The 25,200-nt window shown below is 47.8% G+C and overlaps 1 protein-coding gene across 2 annotated transcripts in view; it reads left to right on the forward strand.

The window, feature by feature from the left end:
* EDRF1 (erythroid differentiation regulatory factor 1) overlaps nucleotides 1-25,200 on the forward strand; it is a 403,030-nt gene that overhangs the window by 186,352 nt on the left and 191,478 nt on the right. For both annotated transcript variants that reach the window (XM_069239693.1, XM_069239694.1), the window contains one exon: nucleotides 1,813-2,073. In XM_069239693.1, coding sequence (XP_069095794.1) covers nucleotides 1,813-2,073 — 261 coding nt within the window. The remainder of the gene's footprint in view (nucleotides 1-1,812; nucleotides 2,074-25,200) is intronic.

Raw genomic sequence — 25,200 nt, forward strand, 5'->3', positions numbered from 1 at the left:
CTTAGTGATTTGGGATGAAAACTCTTGAATTAGAGCAAGCTGTTTCTGTCTGCTGGTTTATGATATACTTTAGTAGTTAATCTCCCCAACATTGGCCTGATTTCCAAATCCAAAAATTGTAGAGACTCCCTACTAATTGTTGCTGTGAAATATAAAAGTGGATTCCTTCCATTCAGCCACAACAGGAATTGGTCCAGGGAGTGTTGGTTTCCTCTCCAAATAAGGAGGATGTTATCTATGAACCGGCGCCACAGTCTGATGGACTTCTTCCAGGGTTGTTCTTGGCTGAAAATGAACTTGCGCTCAAATTCTGCCACATATAGATAGGCTAGACTCGGCACAAAGGTACTCCCCATTGACGTACCATGGGTTTGAAGATAGATCTTTCCACTATATTCAAAGACCTTTTTCGTTAAGGCTAGCCGTGCTAAGTCAAGGATGAATGGTCTAGGTGTTAGTAGTTCCTGTATTGTTGGTATAAGTTATCCTCCACAACCCTCAGGGTTTTATCTTTGGGGATGTTCGTATATAGGGACTCAAAATCTAGACACACCAAGCGATCCCTCTCAGGATCAAATTCCATATCCTTAATAAGATTCAGAACATCCCATGTGTCTTTAATGTAAGACTCACTCTCTTGCACCGGAGGTCTGAAGAAAAAATCACAAAATTGCGATAAAGGCTCTAACAATGAGAACTCCGAGCCAATCCCCAATACTATTGGGTGCTCTGGGGTGGGTGGGTCTAGTAGGTTTGTGAACTTTTGGTAATGTATAAAAATGGGGGGCTCTTACCATAAAAAGGTCCCTTTTTTCTCTGTGATCCATCCATGATTGATCGCCTCGTCCACCAAATTTCGGATTTCCATCTGGATCTCATTTGTGGGATTATTTGAGTTTAGAATTGCATTCATCCGAGAAGAGACGTATGCACTCCTGATCATGGTTCACCCTATTTTGAATGACAATTGCCCTTTCTTTACCAGCAAGTTTTATGATAATATTCAAATTTTGATTTAACGTCTGTACAGCCTCCTTCTCAATTTTAGATAAATTCATGAAGGGATTATCTGTTCTGTCCTTCATGGCCTCCACTTCATGGATTACTGTCTGTTCAAATGCCGCCACCTCATATGGTAATTGGGACAGCGACGGCGTGAAGGTAGATTTAAGATGGAAGTTTGTACCTGGGTTGGGGATATCTCCTCATTGTTGGTAAAGTGAACCGTCAGGCGATTTCTTCTAAAGAATTCCACCAGTTCCTGTCTAAGTTTAAAGGAATCCACTTTGTTTGTTGGAACAAACCCCAAGCCTTTCATCAGAACTTTCTCCTGGAGAGCCGTGAGAGTAAAGTCTGACAAGTTCATAATTCCTTGCTTGTCTTGGGTAAAAACTCCAGGGACATGCTCCTGGGTTTTTGATGATTCAGATCCTCCCATCAAACGTGTAGTTTTTTTTTTTTTTGTGTCATCCTTCCTCGTGCCCTTCCTCTTCCTAAAAAAGACTGTTTAATCTGTTGGAACTGGAAGGGTTGCATTGGTTGAATATGTGAGAACATAGGAGGCCGGTCGTAACCTGGAACCTTGTTCAATGGTGTAGGTGATATTGAGGTCTCTCAAGTATTAAACAATCCCTGTATTTGATTATTCATACCTTTTATTATCATTATTTGTCTTTTGTTAGATCACTGAATCGCTGGTATTATTTATTCGTTATTGTTTTATTCTATTTCTGTGGTGTGATTCATTTCCTTTAATTAAGTAACCGACCAATCATTTATGTTTCTTCCATTTTTATCTATTTATTTTTTTAGATTATTGCATCGGCTAATTATATGCTTTCTGAGCTTTTCCAACTTGATGAACCAAAGAAGGACGACAATGCAGAGTACCCATTAAATGGGAATTCAGATGAGAGCTATAGTGAAGAAGAGGAGGAACTGCCTGACAGCGATGAAAATGGATTTGACAGCACCAGTGCAGACATTCCACATGATAGTAAAGCTGTGGCAGTGATTGAGTCTGTTGGCGAGCTCTCTGTGCCAGAGAAATATAAATCCACTCATCAGATAAGAGTAAGAAACCATTTAAGTGAGCACTGCATCTGTTGCAAGGAGTAATGCTTGGTGTAATGCACAAAATAGCTGGAAAGCATATTACTTTAGAGCACGCTTGTACAAATTACTTTGGAACAGGCAGATATTCACAAGGAAATGGATTATCTTTAATCCTCCAACTTATTATTGATGAGGCATTAACTTTACATTTGAGACATGGTTAAATTTTCTCTGAGTTACTTCACTCATTTTATTGGAAATCACAGTTTATTTAATGAAACCTTATTGCGTTGTCTAGAAGGTCTGATCATTCAATTCAGTAGCAAGACAGTTGTGTTATCAATGCATTCCGGAATGTAAAGCACATGAAATATAATAGGATTATTTGCCAATTTCTCTTGATAACTATGGTATTGGGAATAGCGCTATTTGGTTGTGGCATATCCAACAGTCTTTGCATTATGTAGCAGTCCCTCTTGAGACCGCATTTAACATGCTCCATGAACCCCTTCTACCCCCCCTGTGGTGCATCCAGCAACAGGGACGATCTATTATCATCCTGCTCCCATGGTTGAGCTAGTGCTAAAGATCATTATACTCAGGCATTGCTATCTGTGGTTGCTCAGGGTCGAGCCACCCGGATCCCACTCAGCAGTGCACTGGATAGAGGTTTTCAGCCTTCCTCTGGTGGGCGATCCTCTAGGTCCCTCAAGAAATCTACCAATGTTCCCCAGGCTTGCGCTATCTCCATGGAGCTCTTCCCCCTTCTCACATCCTGAAGTCTCACCTCTGCCTCATAATTCCCCCACTTTCTGAGCTCTCATTTCCATGCATGTAAGCTAGGGCCTCTTGGATTCTTGCTATTCCTCGCAATCTCCCTCTTAGCAAGGATGAACACAAGGTCCTGGAAGCGGCTAGTAACCTTTGTCTTAGCTGTGTGTGTGAACCATCCCAGAAGACAATGTTGGGCTGTGGAAGGGACCTCGTGCTCTATATGGATAGTACCTCTGTGATGCTCCCCCAGTAAGTGACTAGTTTGGGGCAGCTCCAGAACATGTGGTAGTATTCTGCTCCTATCTCTCCACAGTGTGGGCTTGCAATTTCCATCTGCTGAAAATACCTATTAAGTTTCCCTGTTTGATGTATGCCCTGTGCGGAAAAAGTTGATAAGCTTAAACCTGGCATTCCTGGTTGCTTTGGCGGTGTTATATAGGATATTCTCCCAGTCCTGCCTACCTATAGCCAGGCCAAGGTCTGCCTCCCATTTGCCCTTCAGGGCAGTCAGCGGAGTGTGGACATCCCCTCTGTATCATTTGTATAGGCAAGTGGCCGCTGTGTCTTTCCTGGCGGCTGTCAGTATGTATTGATAGTAAATGGCCCCGGGGGTCTGGCCACAGGCTAGCGGGACTGGGAGAATCAGATCCCCAGTGCCTGCGAATAATGGCAGTGTCCACTCTGTGCAATAGTTGATGTCCCTCGGGCAGGCCATATCTTAGGTGCATTTGCTCAACGGAAATGAGCAGTCCCTCCTCGAATAGGGCCCCCATCGAAGTTATTCCTGCCAGGCTGCCAGTCTCTGCCACATTCCTACATGGGGTAATTCCACAAGGTATTAAAGCGGTATTTCCGGCGAGTAAGGAACCTGGATTCGTACCTTATGGAGGCAGTGAGTCCAGCGTCGACATGCAACTCGGAACTCAGTGGTATCCTCGGAGCTGGGCGAGACAGGCCAGGAAGAACTCTGGTAGGCCGAGACGCCTCTGGGGTCTATGGTGTAATTTCTCTGCCTGGCTTCTGCCTGTTGGCTACCAACTGTGTAAGCCATTGTAGCAGTGATCAAAGCCACTCTGTTTCTCCTCTGGCCCCAAATAAAACCAGTAATAATATTATTACAGTCCCAGAAGTAGGAGACTAGAATCCTAGCCAGGAGTGTTGTAAAGAAGTAAAGCGTGCGGGGTAACGCCAACATTTTTTTTTTTTTTTTTTTTTTTTGCAGGGCAACCCGGCCCAAGGATGAGAGCGGCAGTGTCACCCAGAAAGCCGTGCTGGCCTTAAAGGACCTAATTACTTTACCTATGTTTCCCTCTAGCAAGTCTAACGAATCATGGTAAATGCGGACTCCCAGGTATTAAAAGGAGTCAGGTTCCCATATCAGAGGTCCTAAGTTCTCCAGGGGCTGTCCCAAGTCATGAATTGGGAACAGTCAAGACTTGCAGCTGTTAACCTTAAGCCCCAACAGTGATCCATTGTGGACCAACATGTCACAGGCCCCCCTCAGGGCATCCTGGTCATCTTGGAGGAACAAAAGCAGATCATCCGCATAGAGCACTATGTGATGGGTACAGCCTCCCGCTTTCAGGCCTCTATATACAGCACTGGTGCAGGCCCAGCATGCCAGGGGCTCCACTGCCAAAGCAAGGAACAATGAGGAGAGAGGGCAGCCCTGTCAGGTCCTGTGCTCTACCACCCATGTCTCTGAAATTGACCGTCCAGTGCAGGCTGTAGCTATCGGGCCAGCGTAGAGCAGTCGTGGCTACGCTATGAAGCTCCCCATTAGGCCCATCCATTCCATGACACTGTAAAGGAACTCCACTCCAGGTTATCAAAGGCTTTTTCGATATCAATTGCTCATACTGACGTTCTCCCCACTTTTTGAGTATTAGCCCCCAGGATTGTGCACAACCGTCTGATGTTATGGGCTGTGTTGCGCCTCGGGATAAAACCAGCCTGGTCTCAGTGGATAAGGATTGACATATGTGGCAAGAGACGCGTGGCTAAAATCCTGCTCAGTATTTTATCATTTGTATTCAACATGGAGAGCGGCCAATAGGCTCTCTTTGTCGAAAACTGGCCCCTTGTTGCAGTACCCCCCACTTTTTGCCTTATATCTGATGCTAACTTGATTTGAGTGTGTGCTGAGATCCTGCTAACTAGGCCCCAGTACCTGTGTTCTTTCCCTAAAAATGTACCATTGTTTCCACAGTTGGCACACTGCTGGCACATAGATAAGTCCATTGTAAAAGGTACCAGTGGTACCAAGGGCCCTGTGGTTAGGGAGGGTCTCTAAGGGTTGCTGTATGTATTATGCCACTTAAGGGATGCCTCACCAAACTGATACACACTGCCATTGTAGCTTGCATGTGGTGGTGGGGAGAAAAAAGTAAAGTCGACATGCCACCCACCTCTCGTTGCCATGCCCACAGACCAATCCTCTAGCAGGCCTTACAGTCCTAAGGCAGGGTGCACTACAAAACACGTGAGGGGATAGCTGCATGAGCAATAGGCCCCTACTGTGTCTAAGCCCATTCTTAGACTCTGTAAGTGCAGTGTAGCTGTATTGAGTACATGGGCTGGGAGTTCGTCATTACGGACTCTACAGCTCCATGATGGCTCCACTGTATACTCCAGCTAGTGGAGATGCCTGCCCCCAAAACCAAGCCCCACTTTTGTCAGCAGGACCATTGGGAAAATTAGGAAAAACAAGGATGAGTGAGCACTGCAACTGGGACCACCCCTAAGGTGTCCAGAGCTAAAGTGACCCCCCTCCTTGCAGAATCCTCCATCTTGCTTTGGAGGAGAATAGCCAATAGGGATAGGAATCTACCCCCCTCCCCAATGGGAGTGGGCACTGGAAGGGTGTAGCCACGCTCAGGGACAGTTGCCATTGTCTACAGCCCTCTGACCCCAGTAACACCCCTAGGTCTTGTATTTAGGGGCACCCCTAAACCTTGCCCTTCAGATTCCTGGCGATCTCAAGAAGAAAAAGGACTGAAGAAGCGACCCCAGCAATGTAGACTCCAGATCACAACTGACTTGGCCACAGCCCTCCGAGCCGGTCTGCAGCTTCAAGACTCCTGCAACAAAAAGGTGATGCATCCTGCAAGACCAGTGACCTCTACAAACCCCCAAAGGACTGTCTGCCCACCTGAGGAACAAGAACTCCCTAAGACAGCGGCCCTATCCACATTAAACATCTAAGAAGGACTCTAGAACGGCCCTGGGTCCGCAATCCCTGCCGATTCTGCATCTGACGCCCACAGCCGAGTCTAGGTGGCCCTCCGGTCCAGAGAAGGTCCCCAGGCGATTCCAACCATGAGTCTACCCTGTGTTGACCCCTCCTGGCCAGCACGACGATACCTGCAGCCTAAATCCAGAGGACTCCCACGACTGCGACTGGATCCCCGAAGATTCACAATGCCCAAATGTATCCCTGTAGCCCCCTGGCCTTGGGGAATCCGACCTACGGTCCAGCAACGTCCAGCGGGCGCCTGTCCTACTTGTCCAGCTTTTGGTTTTCCGCTGCTGACTTATGGACCCAGCCTGCAGCATCTTTGTAACCCTTGGGGTTCCTCATTAAAAAGCCTTGGGTGCCCAACACTCTGTTTGAGTGCCCCTGTGCCACTGAGCTTGTGTTTTTGATGCTGACCTGTGCCCCCGTGCTCATATAAACCTCCCAGGTCTGTGCCCTGAAGTCGCCGGTACTTGCTTGCAACCTGTTTGTTTCCGAGTGCTCCCAGTCTCCATAGGATTCCATTAAAAACCCAACACCAACTTTGACCTCTGCACCTGACGTGCCCTGTGTTGCTGGTGGTGCACTTTTGGGGTCAACTTGCACCTTGACATGTGGACATCCTAACCACCTGAAGAGCGGAATTGTAAGTGGAGTATTTACCTGTAAACTGTGTTAATACTTTTCCTCCCCTAGGACTGTATTAATTCCTATGAGAAATTGCACGGTCTACTTTTGAAATTAAAAAGTGTTACTTAATTGTAAACTGTTTATCTGCAAAACCTAAACAAAGTGCGTTTGATATATGAGCTTGATACAGACTTACAACTGTACCTACCTGCAACAAAGATCGATTTGGTTCTAGAAATAAAGAAACAAAATATATTTTTGCTATATAAAAGAAAATTGGCCTGGAGTTAGTCATTGAGTGTGTGCCTCATTCCTTGACTGTGTGTGTACAACAAATGCTTTGTACTACACTCTGATAAGCCTAACTGCTCAACCACCCTACCACAAAAGAGAACATTAGTATTATCTACTTTAGCCTCTGTAAAGCCTTTGGGTATTCTCTGGACTCTGTGCACACTATTTTTGGTGTAGTTCATGCAGAGCAGCTTCCTACACTCTTGTCGTGAGGTTCCTTCCCAGGCTTCAACAGGGGGACTATGAAAGCCTCCTGGGTTGACTGCAGCAGGAGTCCTTCATTTTTGGCGGCATTATACATGTCCACCAATTTTGGGGGCCAATATGTCTGAGTATGCGGCATAAAATTCTATAGGTAGCCCATCCATCCCAGGTGTTTTATTCTGGGCCACAGTTTTAATGGTCGCTTTGACTTCTTGAAGAGTGATTGCCTCTCTGAGGACATCTGTGTCCTCTCGGCTGAGAGTCGGTAGGTGCAGAGGCTCCAGAAACCCGACCAGTCAGACCACAGAGGAGTCCACGACCCAGCTGAATAATTTAGCATAGTAGTCGGGGAATTCCCTATTGATGTCATCCTGACGGTATAGTCTGCTGTTGTCATTGTAAGTCAGTTCCACAATAACTGACCCCCATTGGCTGGGTTCGCAAGAGGGTTGGAACAGTCACGTTCAGCATGGGCTCTGATCATATAACTGCTATTATCAAAGTATTGCAGCCTTTCCACTTTTGTTGCCACTGATTCCCGTGCCTCGAGGAGCTCTGGTTGGGTGTCCGGGTGTCCTGGGCACCACGTCTCTATTAACTGAAGGGTCTCCTCTGCCTTCAAGGTCTCCTGGAGCAGCGTCCATCGAATTCCTACTGCCTCCGAAATGCACCATCCCCTAAGTGCCACCTTGAAGGCATCCCATTCTGATGATGGGGATTCTGCAGTGCCTGTGTTGTCCTCAAAATATTGTATTATACTTGTTCCGATCGTGTCTCTAAAGCCCTGATCGTCTAAGGAGTCCGGGGCAGGCGCCATGTAGGTATTACAGGATGCCTTCTTTCCCACTGCAGTCCCATCAACATGGGATTGTGATCCGAGAGGGTGTGGGACAAGTATTCAGTACTGGTCACCAGTGAATGCACATTGGGGTTGCAGAGAAGTGTGCCAAGGTGCATGTGTAGATCGTGGAGGCTGGTAAAGGAGTAGTTGCGCTCCTGTAGATGCTGCTGTCTCCAGGAGTTGAGCAGAGTCCACTCCCACCTCGCAAATGGCCAGGATACGCACATGGCAGGCGCCTCCCATAAAGGGTGGTGGGTGGGGGGGTAGGAGCAGTTCAGTTCCAGGTCCGCAACACAGTTGTAACCCTGGGATCGTTGTGTGAAAGTGACCGATGCGCATGGGGTGGCAGCCCCTGTTAGTGTCCCGCTCCGTCATCCACGTCATAAGAAGCAAATACTCTGTCGATGCACCACAACACCCAGAGGATTCCCCCCCCTCACCCAAAAAAGCATATGTTGAACAAGCAATTGACTAACAGTGGGAGCGTCCGCTTCATGTCCAACCCGAGCCGGCCCCCACCTATGGCACTGGTCCTGCCCAGTCCTCCCCCAGCACTACTAAGCATCGAATTAACTACCCATATTGCTGTTTAGGAAGATTGGGGTATACGCAGATGGATGGTGTTGTTTAAGCATGTATGTGATGGTTTATGGTCAGGCACAGCCCCCTTCCTTGCTAGGTTCCCCCACTGTGAATGATGGAAGCAAGCTGTGAAATATCAGGAGGCAGCAGGTACTGCGGCCCAGTATGTGAGGCGTACCACCTGATAGGTCCTTTATTCATTGTAATATGTGCAACTAGAATAGGTAATCCGTAGTACACATGGTGATCTTGGGGTGGTCGTCATCTGTCAGCCCAAACAGGCTTTCCGCGCTGGAGGTTCGTGAGTTTCAGGAGTCCTCTCACGTCAATACAGGAGGGCGAGAGTCGCCGCTCATTGCTGCCACCGCCTGCACTGCTCGTTGTTGAGTTCTCTGTGCTTCCTCTCCTGATGGAGCAGGTCCACCAGGCGGACGATTGCGCCTCTTCCTCTTTGTCGCTGGGGTCGTGCCCCCTCGGGAGCCTCCTAGCACAGGCTAGTATGTGGTCACGGTCCTAGTAGTATAACAGCCTAGCCACTATCAGTCTCAGTGGTGGTCAGGCCGGAACTCTATGAGCCCTCTCCAAGGTGCAAAAGATAGAGAGTCCCTCAGGGGCCACCTTCTCACATAACCACTTTTCTAGGAAGGTCAAGGCCTCTCTGCCTTTCGTGCGTTCTGGTATGCCCACAATTCGAGCATTTTTCCTGTGTGATCTGTTCTCTTCGTCTTTTGCGCGAATCTCCAGTATTTTTACCTTGATTTCTAGTGTAGTAAATTTGCCTTGCATCTCGGCCACGTCTGGATGAAGGTCGGACAATGTTCTCTCCATTGTGGTCACAGTCTCTGCTAGATACCTATGGTCATTCCGCAAGAGGCCTAGGTGTGCCCCCAGTGTGTCAAGTTTTGTTTCCAGCACTTCTCTGGTGGTCATGACAGCATGGAATATATCTTGGAGGGTAGGCCCTGGGGAACAGTCTCTGGCGGGCATCATGCCCTGGGCCAGCGGTCTCTGGGTCTCTGAGCCAGTATCAATGTCTTGTTTCCTTGCTGCCTTCCCCATCGAGGCCCTGGTGTAAGTCATGTAATTCAGGATGATGGGAACAGGGCCTCCTCTGAATCGTTGGTTGGTCCCACTCAAGGCAGTACTCGGTCCTGTATCACCTGCATGTGGACTGGTCAGTGAGGTCCCAGTCGTTAGCAGGTGTTGGCCCTGCGGGTCTTCCCTCAGTCTCTCTCACAACTTCCTACAGCCCCTCCACATGGAGATCTTCAGCGCCCCTCTAGGGTCTGTGTTCGCAGAAAGATGGGCTCAAAGGCACCCAAAGGTACCCCGCTGGCACACATCACCTACTGTGGCCCCAGGGGTGGTGGGCTATCACTGTACTGTTGTAGGTGGGGTTGATAGTTTGCATAAAGAAAAAAAGGGGGAGGGAATCAGTCCCTTCCTCTCCCTCCCCACAGTCCGTTCCTCGTTAAGGCCGCAGGACTCTTGGTGTTGTCGCTTCTTTCTCGAGGACTGGTGCTGGTCATGTTGCAAGTGCTCGTCTGGTTATGAACGTGTGGCCGGGGGACAATTAATCTTGCTGTGTTGCCTCCCCCCATCAGTGGGCACCATGGTCACTCTAGGATCCAGGAGGCGGCGGCAGGCCCTCTCTCTCGCTTTGCATGACATCAACCCTGTTACATGGATAATTGTACTTTTGCTGGTTACAGGGATAATTGCACTTTTGCCAGTTACATGGATAATTGCACTTTTGCCGAAACGTTTCACTGCGAGCGAACTTCTGTTTCCTATTGTGTGTCTGCTTTACGCTCCTGGCAGCTGTCGGCTCGCTTATGTGAAAGTGTTTTACCTTTCAGTTTCAGTTTATGTGGCAGGAAAAGTCAGGTTAGTTATGTGAAACTGTTTTACTTTTCATTTTCAGTTCATGTGGCAAGAAAAGTCCAGTTAGGAGTTTACAATGCTAATAGCTTTAACTCGAGCAAACACGAGACCCATTGCATTGCAAATGCTGCTTTTTTTTTTGGCTACTATGTAATTGTTGCCATGATATACAACTCTTAACTGCAGTGGCCACCCTCACCCCAAGTACCCACATGCTATCCTACACACAGTCCATCAAGCTTCTAACAGACCACTCGTGGATCTAATTAATCTTTCTGACAGAGACTTCTAGCCGCAGATTCCTCACTTTTTTAATATTGCCCCACATGTCAGTCTGGAACTGGAAACTATTCAGCATTACCGCTGCACGCTGGAAGGTGGTGCCTTGTGGCCATGAACTTATACGGGTCCACTCCTGAAATTGTGTTGTAACAACAGGTTTCAAGCCCTGTAAGGACTGTTGCAAACAAATGTCTGTGTCCGATCCCCATCAGGTCTGCTTGTGGTGCCTGCCATCGAGCCGCGATTCGAAGTCCTGCATTGAATGTCGATGTACCTGAATGCTAGGTGAAAGCTTACATCGCCGAGCATAAGAAGACTCTGCGTCGGGACCACTCCAACTCCTGCTGCGTGTCCAAGGCCCACACTTTGGTCCTGCTCCCGTTTCTGGAGTCGGCGGAGCTGCTCCACAGGTTGGTCTTTTTTGCCCTTCAGATCCTCAGGTAAGTGTAAGAAACATAAGAAATCGAAGCGTGGTTCCACTCCCTCACGCCACTCACATTCCCCTCGGCAAGTGCAGGGATAGGGCCACCCTTTTAGATCTCACTCTTGAAGTCATCTAACTTCAGAGCCGAATCTGCTGCTTGTTCCGGCACATCACAAGTTTCCAGAGTTGCAGCAGATTGAAGAGTTCTGCACAACCATTCTCTGGCTCTTTGGTTCGCTGCCAACTTCTGGTGTGCCTTTGGGCCACATGGCATTACGAGGCCTTCCACCTGGGATACCGCCAGCAGGTTTGCCCACTGCGCCAGCTGGACCCTCCACACTTGTCTTGCCTGTAGGAGGCTGGCCTGGCTTGTAATGGGTACCAGAGGTACTTACACCTTGTGCCAGGTCCAGTTATCCCTTATTAGTGTAGAAGAGGTGTTTCTAGCAGCTTAGGCTGATAGAAGGTAGCTATGGCAAAGCAGCTTAGGCTGAACTAGGAGACATGTAAAGCTCCTACTATACCACTGGTGTCATATGCACAATATCATAAGAAAACACAATACACAGAATTACTAAAAAATAAAGGTACTTTATGTTCGATGGCATCTGTCGCTGTAGATACGCATGTTCTGCAATAGCTCGCCATCTGGTGTTGGGCCGGAGTGTTACAAGTTGTTTTTCTTCGAAGAAGTCTTTCGAGTCACGGGACCGAGTGACTCCTCCTTTTGTCTCCATTGCGCATGGGCGTCGACTCCATCTTCGATTGTTTTTTTTCCGCCATCGGGTTCGGACGTGTTCCTGTCGCTCCGAGTTTCGGAACGGAAAATTAGCTAATTTCGGAAGATTTTCGTCGGTATTGTTGCGTTCGGGATCGGCGTACTTAGATTCCACACCGCATCGAAGATCGAAGAGCTCCGGTGCCCTTCGGGGTAGTTTTTCGATCCTCCGTCGGGGCCTGGTCGGCCCGACCGCGTGCTGAAGAACGCCGATGGAACGGACCCCGTTCCGCTTCTGCCCCAAATGCCACAATAAATACCCCTACACAGACCAACATTTGGTCTGCAACCTGTGCCTGTCACCTGAGCACAGCGAAGACACCTGCGAGGCCTGTCGTGCGTTCCGGTCCCGAAAAACACTCCGAGACCGTCGAGCCAGAAGACTTCAAATGGCGTCCGCACCGACAGCCCAACGGGAGTTCGAGGAACAGGAAGAAGAAGGTACCTTCTCGATCCAAGACTCAGACTCCGAAGGATTCGACGATACACAAACCGTGAGTAAGACGTCAAAAACCACACAAAGAAACATTTACAAGGCCCAGGGGACGCCACTGCCAACAGGCCATGGCTCAACCCATAAATTCGGTGACCGACCGTCGGCACCGAAAAAGGCCCAAACAGTGCCGAGATCGTCCGACTCCGGTCGAGACACCGGCACGCAGCCTTCTCGGGACCGAGAAAGTGCTGGAGACAAGCCTCGACACCGAGATGCCGCTGTGGACACGGCTCGCCGCCGAGACAGCGGCACCGAAACAGATCGACGCCGAGAGGTTTCGGCCCCGAAAAGGAAAAAAGTCACCTCGGAGCCGAAAAAACACGCAGACAAAGTTTCGACGCCGAAACAAACTGCAAGCGACCCAGCTTCAGGCTCTTATACAGAAGAGCACTCGCTAACCTCCCAAATGCAAAAGCATAGGTTTGAGGAAGAGCTACAAGCAACTGATGTGGACCATACGCAAAAGCGTATCTTCATTCAGCAGGGGACAGGAAAAATAAGCACCCTTCCCCCCATTAGGAGAAAGAGAAGGTTGGAGTTCCAGACGGAACAAGCACCACAACCAAAAGTGGTGAAAAGAGTTACACCACCACCCTCTCCTCCGCCCGTGATTAACGTTTCACCAGCACAAACTCCATCTCACTCCCCAGCTCACACCACCATGAGCCAGGGTGACCAAGATCAGGACACATGGGACCTATACGACGCCCCAGTGTCAGATAACAGCCCGGAGGCATACCCTACAAAGCCATCTCCACCAGAAGACAGCACCGCGTACTCTCAGGTGGTGGCTAGAGCAGCACAATTTCATAACGTAAGCCTCCACTCAGAACAGGTCGAGGATGATTTCCTGTTCAACACACTCTCCTCCACCCACAGCTCCTACCAAAGCCTGCCTATGCTCCCTGGTATGCTCCGGCACGCAAAAGACATATTTAAGGAGCCGGTCAAAAGTAGGGCAATCACACCAAGGGTGGAAAAAAAGTATAAGCCGCCTCCTACGGACCCGGTTTTCATCACTACACAGCTGCCACCAGACTCTGTTGTTGTAGGAGCAGCTAGGAAAAGGGCCAACTCTCACACATCTGGAGATGCACCACCCCCAGATAAAGAAAGCCGCAAGTTCGATGCAGCTGGTAAGAGAGTCGCAGCACAAGCTGCAAACCAGTGGCGCATCGCGAACTCCCAGGCACTACTTGCGCGCTATGACAGAGCCCACTGGGACGAGATGCAACATCTCATTGAACATCTGCCCAAGGACTTCCAAAATAGGGCAAAACAAGTGGTTGAGGAGGGACAGACCATCTCCAACAACCAGATACGTTCCTCCATGGACGCTGCAGATACAGCTGCACGGACAATTAATACATCTGTAACTATCAGAAGGCATGCATGGCTCCGAACGTCTGGATTTAAACCAGAGATTCAACAAGCAGTTCTCAATATGCCTTTTAATGAAAAAGAACTGTTCGGTCCAGAAGTGGACACAGCGATTGAGAAACTCAAAAAAGATACGGACACTGCCAAAGCCATGGGCGCACTCTACTCCCCGCAGAGCAGAGGGAATTACAGCACATTCCGTAAAACGCCCTTTCGAGGGGGGTTTCGGGGTCAAAGCACACAAGCCAGCACCTCACAGGCAACACCGTCCACTTACCAGGGACAGTATAGAGGAGGTTTTCGGGGACAATATAGAGGAGGGCAATTCCCTAGAAATAGAGGGAGATTTCAAAGCCCCAAAACCCCTACTACTAAACAATGACTCACATGTCACTCACCCCCTCCACACAACACCAGTGGGGGGAAGAATAGGTCATTATTACAAAGCATGGGAGGAAATCACTACAGACACTTGGGTTCTAGCAATTATCCAACATGGTTATTGCATAGAATTTCTACAATTCCCTCCAAACATACCACCAAAAGCACAAAATTTAACAACACACCATTCCAATCTCCTGGAGATAGAAGTGCAGGCACTATTGCAAAAGAATGCAATCGAATTAGTGCCAAACACACAAATAAACACAGGAGTTTACTCACTGTACTTTCTGATACCAAAGAAGGACAAAACGCTGAGACCAATCCTAGACCTCAGAGTAGTGAACACTTTCATCAAATCAGACCACTTCCACATGGTCACACTACAAGAAGTATTGCCATTGCTAAAACTACACGACTACATGGCAACTTTAGACCTCAAGGATGCTTATTTCCATATACCAATACACCCATCGCACAGGAAATACCTAAGGTTTGTATTCAAAGGAATACATTACCAATTCAAGGTACTGCCTTTCGGATTAACAACCGCACCAAGAGTCTTTACCAAATGTCTAGCGGTAGTCGCTGCACACATAAGAAGGCAGCAAATACATGTGTTCCCATATTTGGACGACTGGCTAATCAAGGCCCATTCGTTCATACAGTGCTCAAATCACACAAATCACATCATACAAACCCTCTTCAAACTCGGGTTCACCGTCAATTTCACAAAATCCTAAATTCTGCCACGCAAGGTACAACAATACCTGGGAGCCATAATAGACACATCAAAGGGAGTAGCCACTCCAAGTCCACAAAGAATTCAAAATTTCAACACCATCATACAACGCATGTATCCAACACAAAAGATACAGGCAAAGATGGTATTACAACTCCTAGGCATGATGTCATCATGCATAGCCATTGTCCCAAACGCAAGACTGCACATGAGGCCCTTACAACAATGCCTAGCATCACAGTGGTCTCAAGCACAGGGTCACCTTCTAGATCTGGTGTTAATAGACCGCCAAACTTACCTCTCGCTTCTGTGGTGGAACAACATAAATTTAAACAAGGGGCGGCCTTTCCAAGACCCAGTGCCACAATACGTAATAACAACAGATGCTTCCATGACAGGGTGGGGAGCACACCTCGATCAACACAGCATACAAGGACAATGGAACGTACACCAAACAAAACTGCATATCAATCACCTAGAACTTCTAGCAGTTTTTCAAACACTAAAAGCATTCCAACCAATAATAGTTCACAAATACATTCTCGTCAAAACAGACAACATGACAACAATGTATTATCTAAACAAGCAGGGAGGGACGCACTCCACGCAGTTAAGCCTGCTAGCACAAAAAATTTGGCATTGGGCAATTCACAACCAAATTCGCCTAATTGCACAGTTTATACCAGGGATACAAAATCAACTCGCAGACAATCTCTCTCGAGATCACCAACAGGTCCACGAATGGGAAATTCACCCCCAAATTCTGAACACTTATTTCAAACTCTGGGGAACACCTCAGATAGACTTGTTTGCGACAAGGGAGAACGCAAAATGCCAAAACTTCGCATCCAGGTACCCACACAAACAATCCCAAGGCAATGCCCTATGGATGAACTGGTCAGGGATATTTGCTTACGCTTTTCCTCCTCTCCCTCTCCTTCCTTACCTGGTAAACAAACTCAGTCAAAGCAAACTCAAACTCATATTGATAGCACCAACTTGGGCAAGGCAACCCTGGTACACAACGCTGCTAGACCTATCAGTGGTACCCTGCATCAAATTGCCCAACAGGCCAGATCTGTTAACACAGCACAACCAAAAGATCAGACACCCAGATCCAGCATCGCTGAATCTAGCAATCTGGCTCCTGAAATCCTAGAATTCGGGCACTTACAACTTACCCAAGAATGTATGGAAGTCATAAAACAAGCAAGAAGGCCATCCACCAGGCACTGCTATGCAAGTAAATGGAAGAGGTTTGTTTGCTACTGCCATATTAATCAAATACAACCATTACACACAACTCCAGAACATGTAGTGGGTTACTTGCTTCACTTACAAAAATCTAACCTAGCTTTCTCTTCCATTAAGATTCACCTTGCAGCAATATCTGCATACCTGCAGACTACCTATTCAACTTCCCTATATAGAATACCAGTCATTAAAGCATTCATGGAGGGCCTTAGGAGAATTATACCACCAAGAACACTACCTGTTCCTTCATGGAACCTAAATGTTGTCCTAACTAGACTTATGGGTCCACCTTTTGAACCCATGCACTCCTGCGATATACAGTTCCTAACCTGGAAGGTGGCATTTCTCATCGCCATTACTTCCCTGAGAAGAGTAAGCGAGATTCAGGCGTTTACTATACAGGAACCTTTTATACAACTACACAAAAATAAAGTCGTCCTACGGACCAATCCTAAATTTTTGCCAAAGGTTATTTCACCGTTCCATCTAAATCAAACAGTGGAACTTCCAGTGTTCTTTCCACAGCCAGATACCGTAGCTGAAAGGGCACTACATACATTAGATGTCAAAAGAGCATTAATGTATTACATTGACAGAACAAAGAACATCAGAAAGACTAAACAACTCTTTATTGCATTTGAAAAACCTCATGCAGGAAACCCAATTTCAAAACAAGGTATAGCCAGATGGATAGTTAAATGCATCCAAATCTGCTACCTTAAAGCTAAACGACAGCTGCCCATTACACCAAGGGCACACTCAACCAGAAAGAAAGGTGCTACCATGGCCTTTCTAGGAAACATCCCAATGCAAGAAATATGTAAGGCAGCCACATGGTCTACGCCTCACACATTCACCAAGCACTACTGTGTAGACGTGTTATCCGCACAACAAGCCACAGTAGGTCAAGCCGTATTAAGGACATTATTTCAAACTACTTCCACTCCTACAGGCTGATCCACCGCTTTTGGGGAAATAACTGCTTACTAGTCTATGCAGAACATGCGTATCTACAGCGACAGATGCCATCGAACTGAAAATGTCACTTACCCAGTGTACATCTGTTCGTGGCATCAGTCGCAGTAGATTCGCATGTGCCCACCCGCCTCCCCGGGAGCCTGTAGCAGTTTGGAAGTTACCTTCAATTATTTATATATGTATCATCTCAACCTTAAATAGGTGCATACTTAGTCACTCCATTGCATGGGCACTATTACTACAATTCAACTCCTACCTCACCCTCTGCGGGGAAAAACAATCGAAGATGGAGTCGACGCCCATGCGCAATGGAGACAAAAGGAGGAGTCACTCGGTCCCGTGACTCGAAAGACTTCTTCGAAGAAAAACAACTTGTAACACTCCGGCCCAACACCAGATGGCGAGCTATTGCAGAACATGCGAATCTACTGCGACTGATGCCACGAACAGATGTACACTGGGTAAGTGACATTTTCATTTTATGACAATATGCCAAAAGTATCTCAGTGAGTACCCTCAGTATAAGGATAAGATATATACACAAGATATATGTAAAAAAAACAAAATTAGGTAAGTAATAGCAAGAAAAGTAATGCAAATAGTGTAGAATCACAATAGGTTGCAATAGGAGCACATAGGTATAGGGGCAACACAAACCATATACTCCAAAAGTGGAATGCGAACCACGAATGGACCCCAAACCTATGTGAGCTTGTAGAGGATCGCTGGGACTGTAAGAAAACAGTGAGGGTTAGAAAAATAGCCCACCCCAAGACCCTGAAAGGTAGGTGTAAAGTGTACCTACTACCCCCAGAGAACACAGAAGTCGTGATACGGGGATTCTGCAGGAAGAACAAACACCAGCAATGCAACAACAGTGGATTTCCAGACCTGAGTACCTGTAAGACAAGGGGACCAAGTCCAATAGTCGCAACAGTGTCGAGAGTGGGCAGGAACCCAGAAAATGCCAGCTGAGGGTGCAAGGAAGCTGCCACCGGATGGAAGAAGCTTGCAGTTCTGCAAGAAAGAAGAGAGCTAGGGACTTCTCCTTTGGAAGACAGATGTCCCACGTCGCGATGAAGCTTGCAGAGGTGTTCCCACGCAGAAAGACCGCAAACAAGCCTTGCTAGCTGCAAGGGTCGCGGTAGAGGTTTTTGGGTGCTGCTGTGGCCCAGGAGGGACCAGGATGTCGCCACTTGGAGGAGGAGACAGAGGGGGCGCCCAGCAACTCAGGGAGCCCTCACAGAAGCAGGCAGCACCCGCTTAAGTACCTGACCAGGCACTTGGAAGAAGAGGGAACCGGAGTCCACTTGAAGTCACAAAAGGGAGTCCCATGACGCCAGAGGACAACTCAGAAGGTTGTGCACTGCAGGAAGGAGTGTCTGGGACCCAGGCTTGGCTGTGCACGAAGGAAATCCTGGAAGAGTGCACAGGAGCCGGAGCAGCTGCAAATCACACGGTACCCAGCAATGCAGTCTAGTGTGGGGAGGCAAGGAGTTACCTCCACCAAACGTGGACTGAAGAGTCACTGGACTGTGGGAGTCACTTGGAAGAGTTTCTGAGTTCCAGGGACCGCGCTCGTCGTGCTGAGAGTGGACCCAGAGGACCAGTGATGCAGTCTTTTGGTGCCTGAGGTTGCAGTGGGAAGATTCCGTCGACCCACAGGAGATTTCTTCAGAGCTTCTGGTGCAGAGAGGAGGCAGGCTACCCCCAGAGCATGCACCACCTGGAAACAGTCGAGAAAGCCGCCAGGATGAGGCGATACAAGGTTGCCAGTAGTCGTCTTGCTACTTTGTTGCGGTTTTGCAGCAGTCCTGAGCAGTCAGCGGTCGATCCTTTGGCAGAAGGTGAAGAGGGAGATGCAGAGGAACTCTGATGAGCTCTTGCATTCGTTATCTGGTGAGATCCCCAAAGCAGAGACCCTAAATAGCCAGAAAAGGAGGTTTGGCTACCTAGGAAGGAGGATTGGCTACCAAGAGAGGTAAGAGCCTATCAGAAGGAGCCTCTGACGTCACCTGCTGGCACTGGCCACTCAGAGCAGTCCAGTGTGCCACAAACACCTCTGTTTCCAAGATGACAGAGGTCTGGGACACACTGGAGGAGTTCTGGGCACCTCCCCTGGGAGGTGCAGGTTAGGGGAATGGTCACTCCCCTTTCCTTTGTCCAGTTTCGCGCCAGAGCAGGGCTGGGGATCCCTGAACCGGTGTAGACTGGCTTATGCAGAGATAGGCACCATCTGTGCCCATCAAAGCATTTCCAGAGGCTGGGGGAGGCTACTCCTCCCCAGCCTTCACACCTATTTCCAAAGGGAGAGGGTGTTACACCCTCTCTCAGGGGAAGTCCTTTGTTCTGCCTTCCTGGGCCAGGGCTGCCTGGACCCCAGGAGGGCAGAAACCTGTCTGAGGGGTTGGCAGCAGCAGCTGCAGTGGAGAGCCCGGAAAGGCAGTTTGGCAGTACCCGGGTTCTGTGCTAGAGACCCAGGGGATGATGGAATTGTCCCCTCAATGCCAGAATGGCATTGGGGGGACAATTCCATGATCTTAGACATGTTACATGGCCATGTTCGGAGTTACCATTGTGACGCTGTACATAGGTAGTGATCTATGTACAGTGCACGCGTGTAATGGTGTCCCACACTCACAAAGTCCGGGGAATTTGCCCTGAACGATGTGGGGGCACCTTGGCTAGTGCCAGGGTGCCCACACACTAAGTAACTTTGCACCCAACCTTCACCAGGTGAAGGTTAGACATATAGGTGACTTATAAGTTACTTAAGTGCAGTGGTAAATGGCTGTGAAATAACGTGGACGTTATTTCACGCAGGCTGCAGTGGCAGGCCTGTGTAAGAATTGTCAGAGCTCCCTATGGGTGGCAAAAGAAATGCTGCAGCCCATAGGGATCTCCTGGAACCCCAATACCCTGGGTACCTCAGTACCATATACTAGGGAATTATATGGGTGTACAGTATGCCAATGTGAATTGGTCAGTTTAGTCACTAGCCTGTTAGTGACAAATTTGGAAAGCAGAGAGAGCATAACCACTGAGGTTCTGGTTAGCAGAGCCTCAGTGAGACAGTTAGGCATCACACAGGGAACACATACATGTAGGCCACAAACTTATGAGCACTGGGGTCCTGGCTAGAAGGGTCCCAGTTACACATAACAAACGTACTGACAACATAGGGTTGTTACTATGAGCACTGGGCCCTGGCTAGCAGGATCCCAGTGAGACAGTGAAAACACCCTGCCATATACTCACAAACAAGCCAAAAGTGGGGTTAACAAGGCTAGAAAGAGGCTACTTTCTCATATTGCCTCAGACTCCATTGCTACAATCCACCACAGCCCGGTAATGTTGCCGCTGATGTCAAATTTGCTACTGGAAGAAGCGGCTTCAGTTGTCCTCTCCATTGCTAGTCTGACCTCAGCTAACATCATGGCTGAATCTGCCCAAAGTGCCCATTCCCCTCTTCCACACCCCCATTAATTAACACAGACCTGTTAGCACACTTTGCATTCCCTTTTTGGAACTGATCCTGTTAATCACTGTTACCCGAGTGATGAGTTCACTCAGCCCTACAAGAATAACATCTGGACTGAAGACTTACAGGAGGCCAGTGACCTCCATACCTCAACGGGGACACATCTCTTTTTCTTCCCCTGGAACTGCCACAGAATACTCCGCCTCATACGCCATGATTATTTGTAGGGCGCCTGAAGTACTTGGCTCCCCAACTCCCCACCTTGGAGGTTAAAAAATAATAATATCTTGCTGGAGGTCCTCCGAGCCCCTTCTTTGCTGTAATGAGGCATTGATAAATACTTTACTGGGGTTGTGGGCCAAACTTTGCTGTACCACCCAATCAGTAGACAAAATGCCAGGCACCGTTACCCTGCTCCAGGCGGCCCAGCGTTTCCTTTACAGCACCCCTCGCCTGAAAACCTAATGCTGCAAGCTTACACCAGCTGCTCTAATTCCCAACACATTTCCAACCACTCCCCCAATAGGAAATCTAAGTGAGAGGAAACATTTGGCAAAAGTGTCTTTTCTTCTCCCAGCCTGGCCCGTCGACTCCAGTAATTTGTTTCAATCACCCGTCCAATGCATGTCGGGAGTTGTAGTGCACTCCATCCCCATGCTGTATAGTATGCCAATGGCCGCATGTAACAATCTGCTACAACTCCTGCAGCACATACACACCAATCACAACATAGTTGTGTCCAAAACTGTAACTTTTATTCATAATAAATGTGTGCTGCATATGTGTCCAACAGACCCCAGCCATGATGATACAGACACTGCAGCAGCTACAGATGAACAAGTGGAGCCGACAATAATACCATCACCTGTCCCATCCACCTCAACAGCCAGGAGACTTAAGACCACACCGCTGCCTAGCTTCCAGGACAGTGAGGGAGAGCACGCCTCTGCGCTGACAATGCAGGAGCTGACCAAAGTCCAGGCAGCACTGCCACTGTTTCCACTCCATCAGCTGTAGCAAGTACATCGACATATGGTGGTATGGAAAGGGCTATAATCAGAACTCAGCACCGCAAAAATAAAAATAAGTGGTGTGATCAGGGAGCTGCAGTCCAGCTTAATAGTTTTGAAGAGGCAGGAGTGCTGGACCAGTGCAATGGAGAGGGAGTACAGACAGCAGCGCCTGCGTCATAGACAATTGATGGTTAGATTTGATGCCCACACCCATGCAATGAACCAGCTGGCCAATGCCACCTTCAACCAGGCCAGGCGTACAATCAACATTCAGACAGAAATGTCACATTGCTGCCAGGATGTCGCCAGGGGCCTTGTGCACATGACAGCAGCTCTTGAAATCCTACAGACCCACATTTTCACCCTGCCAGCCAACCAACTACCCCTTGGGAGCGAGGATGGGTCAAGCGTAAGTGGGGTGTCTGCTCTGGATACCTGTGCCACCATGAATGTTCCCCAACAACATTCAGACACTAATACGTCTGCAGCCCCTGGGCGCGTTGTGACTCGGAAGAGGAGTACAGGAGGGGGGCGCAAGAAATTGGAGGACAGGGCACAATCTTTCTTTCTACATATTTGTTTTTCTAAAATCAATGACCCCTTAATTAAAGGTGGTAATCACTGTGTGCCCAAGCACTTAGCCAAGTGTGAGTTATCATATTGACAACATGACATGCCTTACCTCAGAAATAGTTGTTAGTGATATCTGTGTGTGTAGCCCGTTCCTCATATGAATGCCTGCCATCCTGTTGTCCCTGTATTTGCTGTTTTTCATCATCTGAATCGTCTGATTTAGGTTCAGTAGTGAACTGTATGGTTCTGAAGCGGGATTTCAAGATACCAAATGTCCGCTCAATTACTGAGCGTGTTGCTTTCTGTGCCTGGTTGTATCGTCGCTCACTTGGTGTCCAAGCAGTCAGATAAGGCATAAGGATCCATGCGCCTTTGGAGCATGGTTGGGGAAATCATTAGTCCAGTTGACACATACATTCCTGGCTAGTGTGTGCAATGAGTCTGTGGTAAACTTACCAAGCAGGAATCCATCACCAGATTCCCTCTGTGCCAGTCAGTTGTAAATTCCACTGTAGTAGAACATGAATGAGTCATTTTTGCTGCCTGGATACCTGGCCACAAGGTCTGTGATGACAAAAAAGGCCTACACACCACCTGCACATTCAGGGAATGTGTGCTCTTCCTATTCCCATATATGAATTCTGTTCCTGAAGAGGGGCATATGGCAATATGTGTTACATCCACGCAGCCAATAACATTGGGGCATTGTGCCATCCTATGGAAATCCAATTTACTGTGCTGAAATGTTTGTGGGGTATTTGGGAAAAAGATATATTGGGGCAACTTGGCAACCACTACACCAAGAAATATGTGGAGGACCCTAGATAATGCGCTTTGTGGCACCCCTCCTGCCACTGCTATGATTGACTGGTTGCTCCCTGTCGCAAGTAGTTGTAGGCAGCATAATACCTGCACGTGGGGAGGTATAGGGTTGCTGCGCATTGTAGGAGCCTGTAGCTGGGTTTGTATATCAGCTATGAGGTCAAGTATGACCTGGCTAGACAGTCTATATCTGTCTATTATCTCCTCTTCTGTCATGTTAAATAGGATGACCCTCACCCTAAAAATCCTTTCCTGTCTCCTCCTCCTTCGGTCCCTCGGGGCCTGGATCCTTATACGCCTTGCTAGGATGTATAATGCTGCCATTCTGAATGAGCCAGATGCATTTTGGTGCTCTTTTTATAGTTTGCACATAGTTACCACCTGTTTCACATTAATGGTAATTGCATTTCTTAAATGGGCTTTTTTTTTTTGTTGCTCAGTCGCTAATTGCGATTTTTTTTTTTAATACCTTTCTTTGTGGTTCACAAATAGGAAATCATTAATACCAATTTCCTATTTTAGCGATTTCTTAAATGCGATTCCTATAGTGTACATAATCTCATTTTGCAACTGGCTTTTAAGCATTCGTACATACGGAACGCAGATTTTGCACTTCTTAACGGACCGAAATAGAGATTCAGTCCGCTAAGGAATGCAAAATCGTCTCATACATCTGGCCCAATATAGTCCAAACTGCAAAACCTAAAATACCCTATTTCCCAAGTCCACCAGCTGGGCTTTAAATTTAATCCAGTGTTATTCAAAGCACCTCATCTAAGCATTCTCCCACAGCTTGGAGGTACCACTGGCTATCAGTTCTCTGTCTGCACCTTGTCCTCCAAATAATCTTCTTCATTGAGGCCTTTCCTTTTCACTTTTTCCTCCTTTTTCCATAGAGGGTAGGGGGGAAGGGGGAATAGTATTGTTATTCAAGGAGAAGGAGTGAGGTGACCCTAATCAGTTGGTCATGCAGATTGCCCAGTATCCAAGACTCACAATTCCATCATTCAGGGAAATATAACACATATTGACACTCTATGTAATACCAAATCTGACTGATATCAGATTTTCTTTCTTAGGGGATATCCATGGGTGGAGTAGTTTGCTTCCAAAAAATGAAGAAAATTCATGAGATTAAGCTTCAGTTTTCTCGTGAATGAGCAAGGACGGGTTGAAGCTTTTCACCACATTGTGCTTTCTGCATGCCTCTCCCAGAGTAATTGGCTCAAACCATACAGGATGGTCAGGATGCCGCAGAGTACATTGTCTGCTCATGATAGGACACTGCCAACTTCTTGGGCAGAGCAGTTGGCAATAGTGGAGTGCTTCGATAGGCGTTGTCTGTATTGCGAGAAGGACAATTTGGTATTGCAATTCTTTAAAGAGAACCAGGTCACAGTGCATTTCCTAGCCCTTTCTACGCCCATGAGATAGTATCCTCACTAGCCTCCTTCCAGGCTACTACAGAGGGTTGGTGTACTGCCTAAATCAAGACCACCACTCTGCAACAGACATCCCAATCCATTTGGGGCTGTGGTGGGGATTGACCAACCCACGCCCAGACCATAAAGGGCAGAAAACTTTCTAGCCCCTCTGTCCCTTTCAGCAGGCATCTCCTAGCTGCTTTAGTTTGCCCTCACTTGCACTTGACCACCCTGTGGAAAGCAGGATCAGATATTTCTTCCAAAAAATATAACATCCGAGAGGCGGGTCCTCCATATATTCCAACAAGTCAATGCCCTGCCATTCCTTTTTGTCCTATAGCATCTTCCACCCATTTCAAAACATCCCTCAAAGGAGCACTTGTCCATGTTGCTCCAAGACGTGCAGACTCTTTTGGCCAAAGAGTTATAGAGTAGGTCCCACCGTAAGGAATAGTTGCTGACTGTTACTCCCATTAATTCTTTATGCCGAAAAAAGACAGAGGCCTTTTTCCTATTTTTAGGTCTCTGCACTCTGAATACCACCTTGCTAAAGGACAAATTTAAGATGGTCATGCTGGACCAGGTTCTGTCTGCCCTGGTTTCAGGAGACTGGATGGTGACTTTGGACCTGCAGGAAACCTACTTTCATGTTCCTGTCCTGGAATCCCACAGA

Source organism: Pleurodeles waltl, chromosome 6 (genome assembly GCF_031143425.1).
Source record: "Pleurodeles waltl isolate 20211129_DDA chromosome 6, aPleWal1.hap1.20221129, whole genome shotgun sequence".
Lineage (NCBI taxonomy): Eukaryota > Metazoa > Chordata > Amphibia > Caudata > Salamandridae > Pleurodeles > Pleurodeles waltl.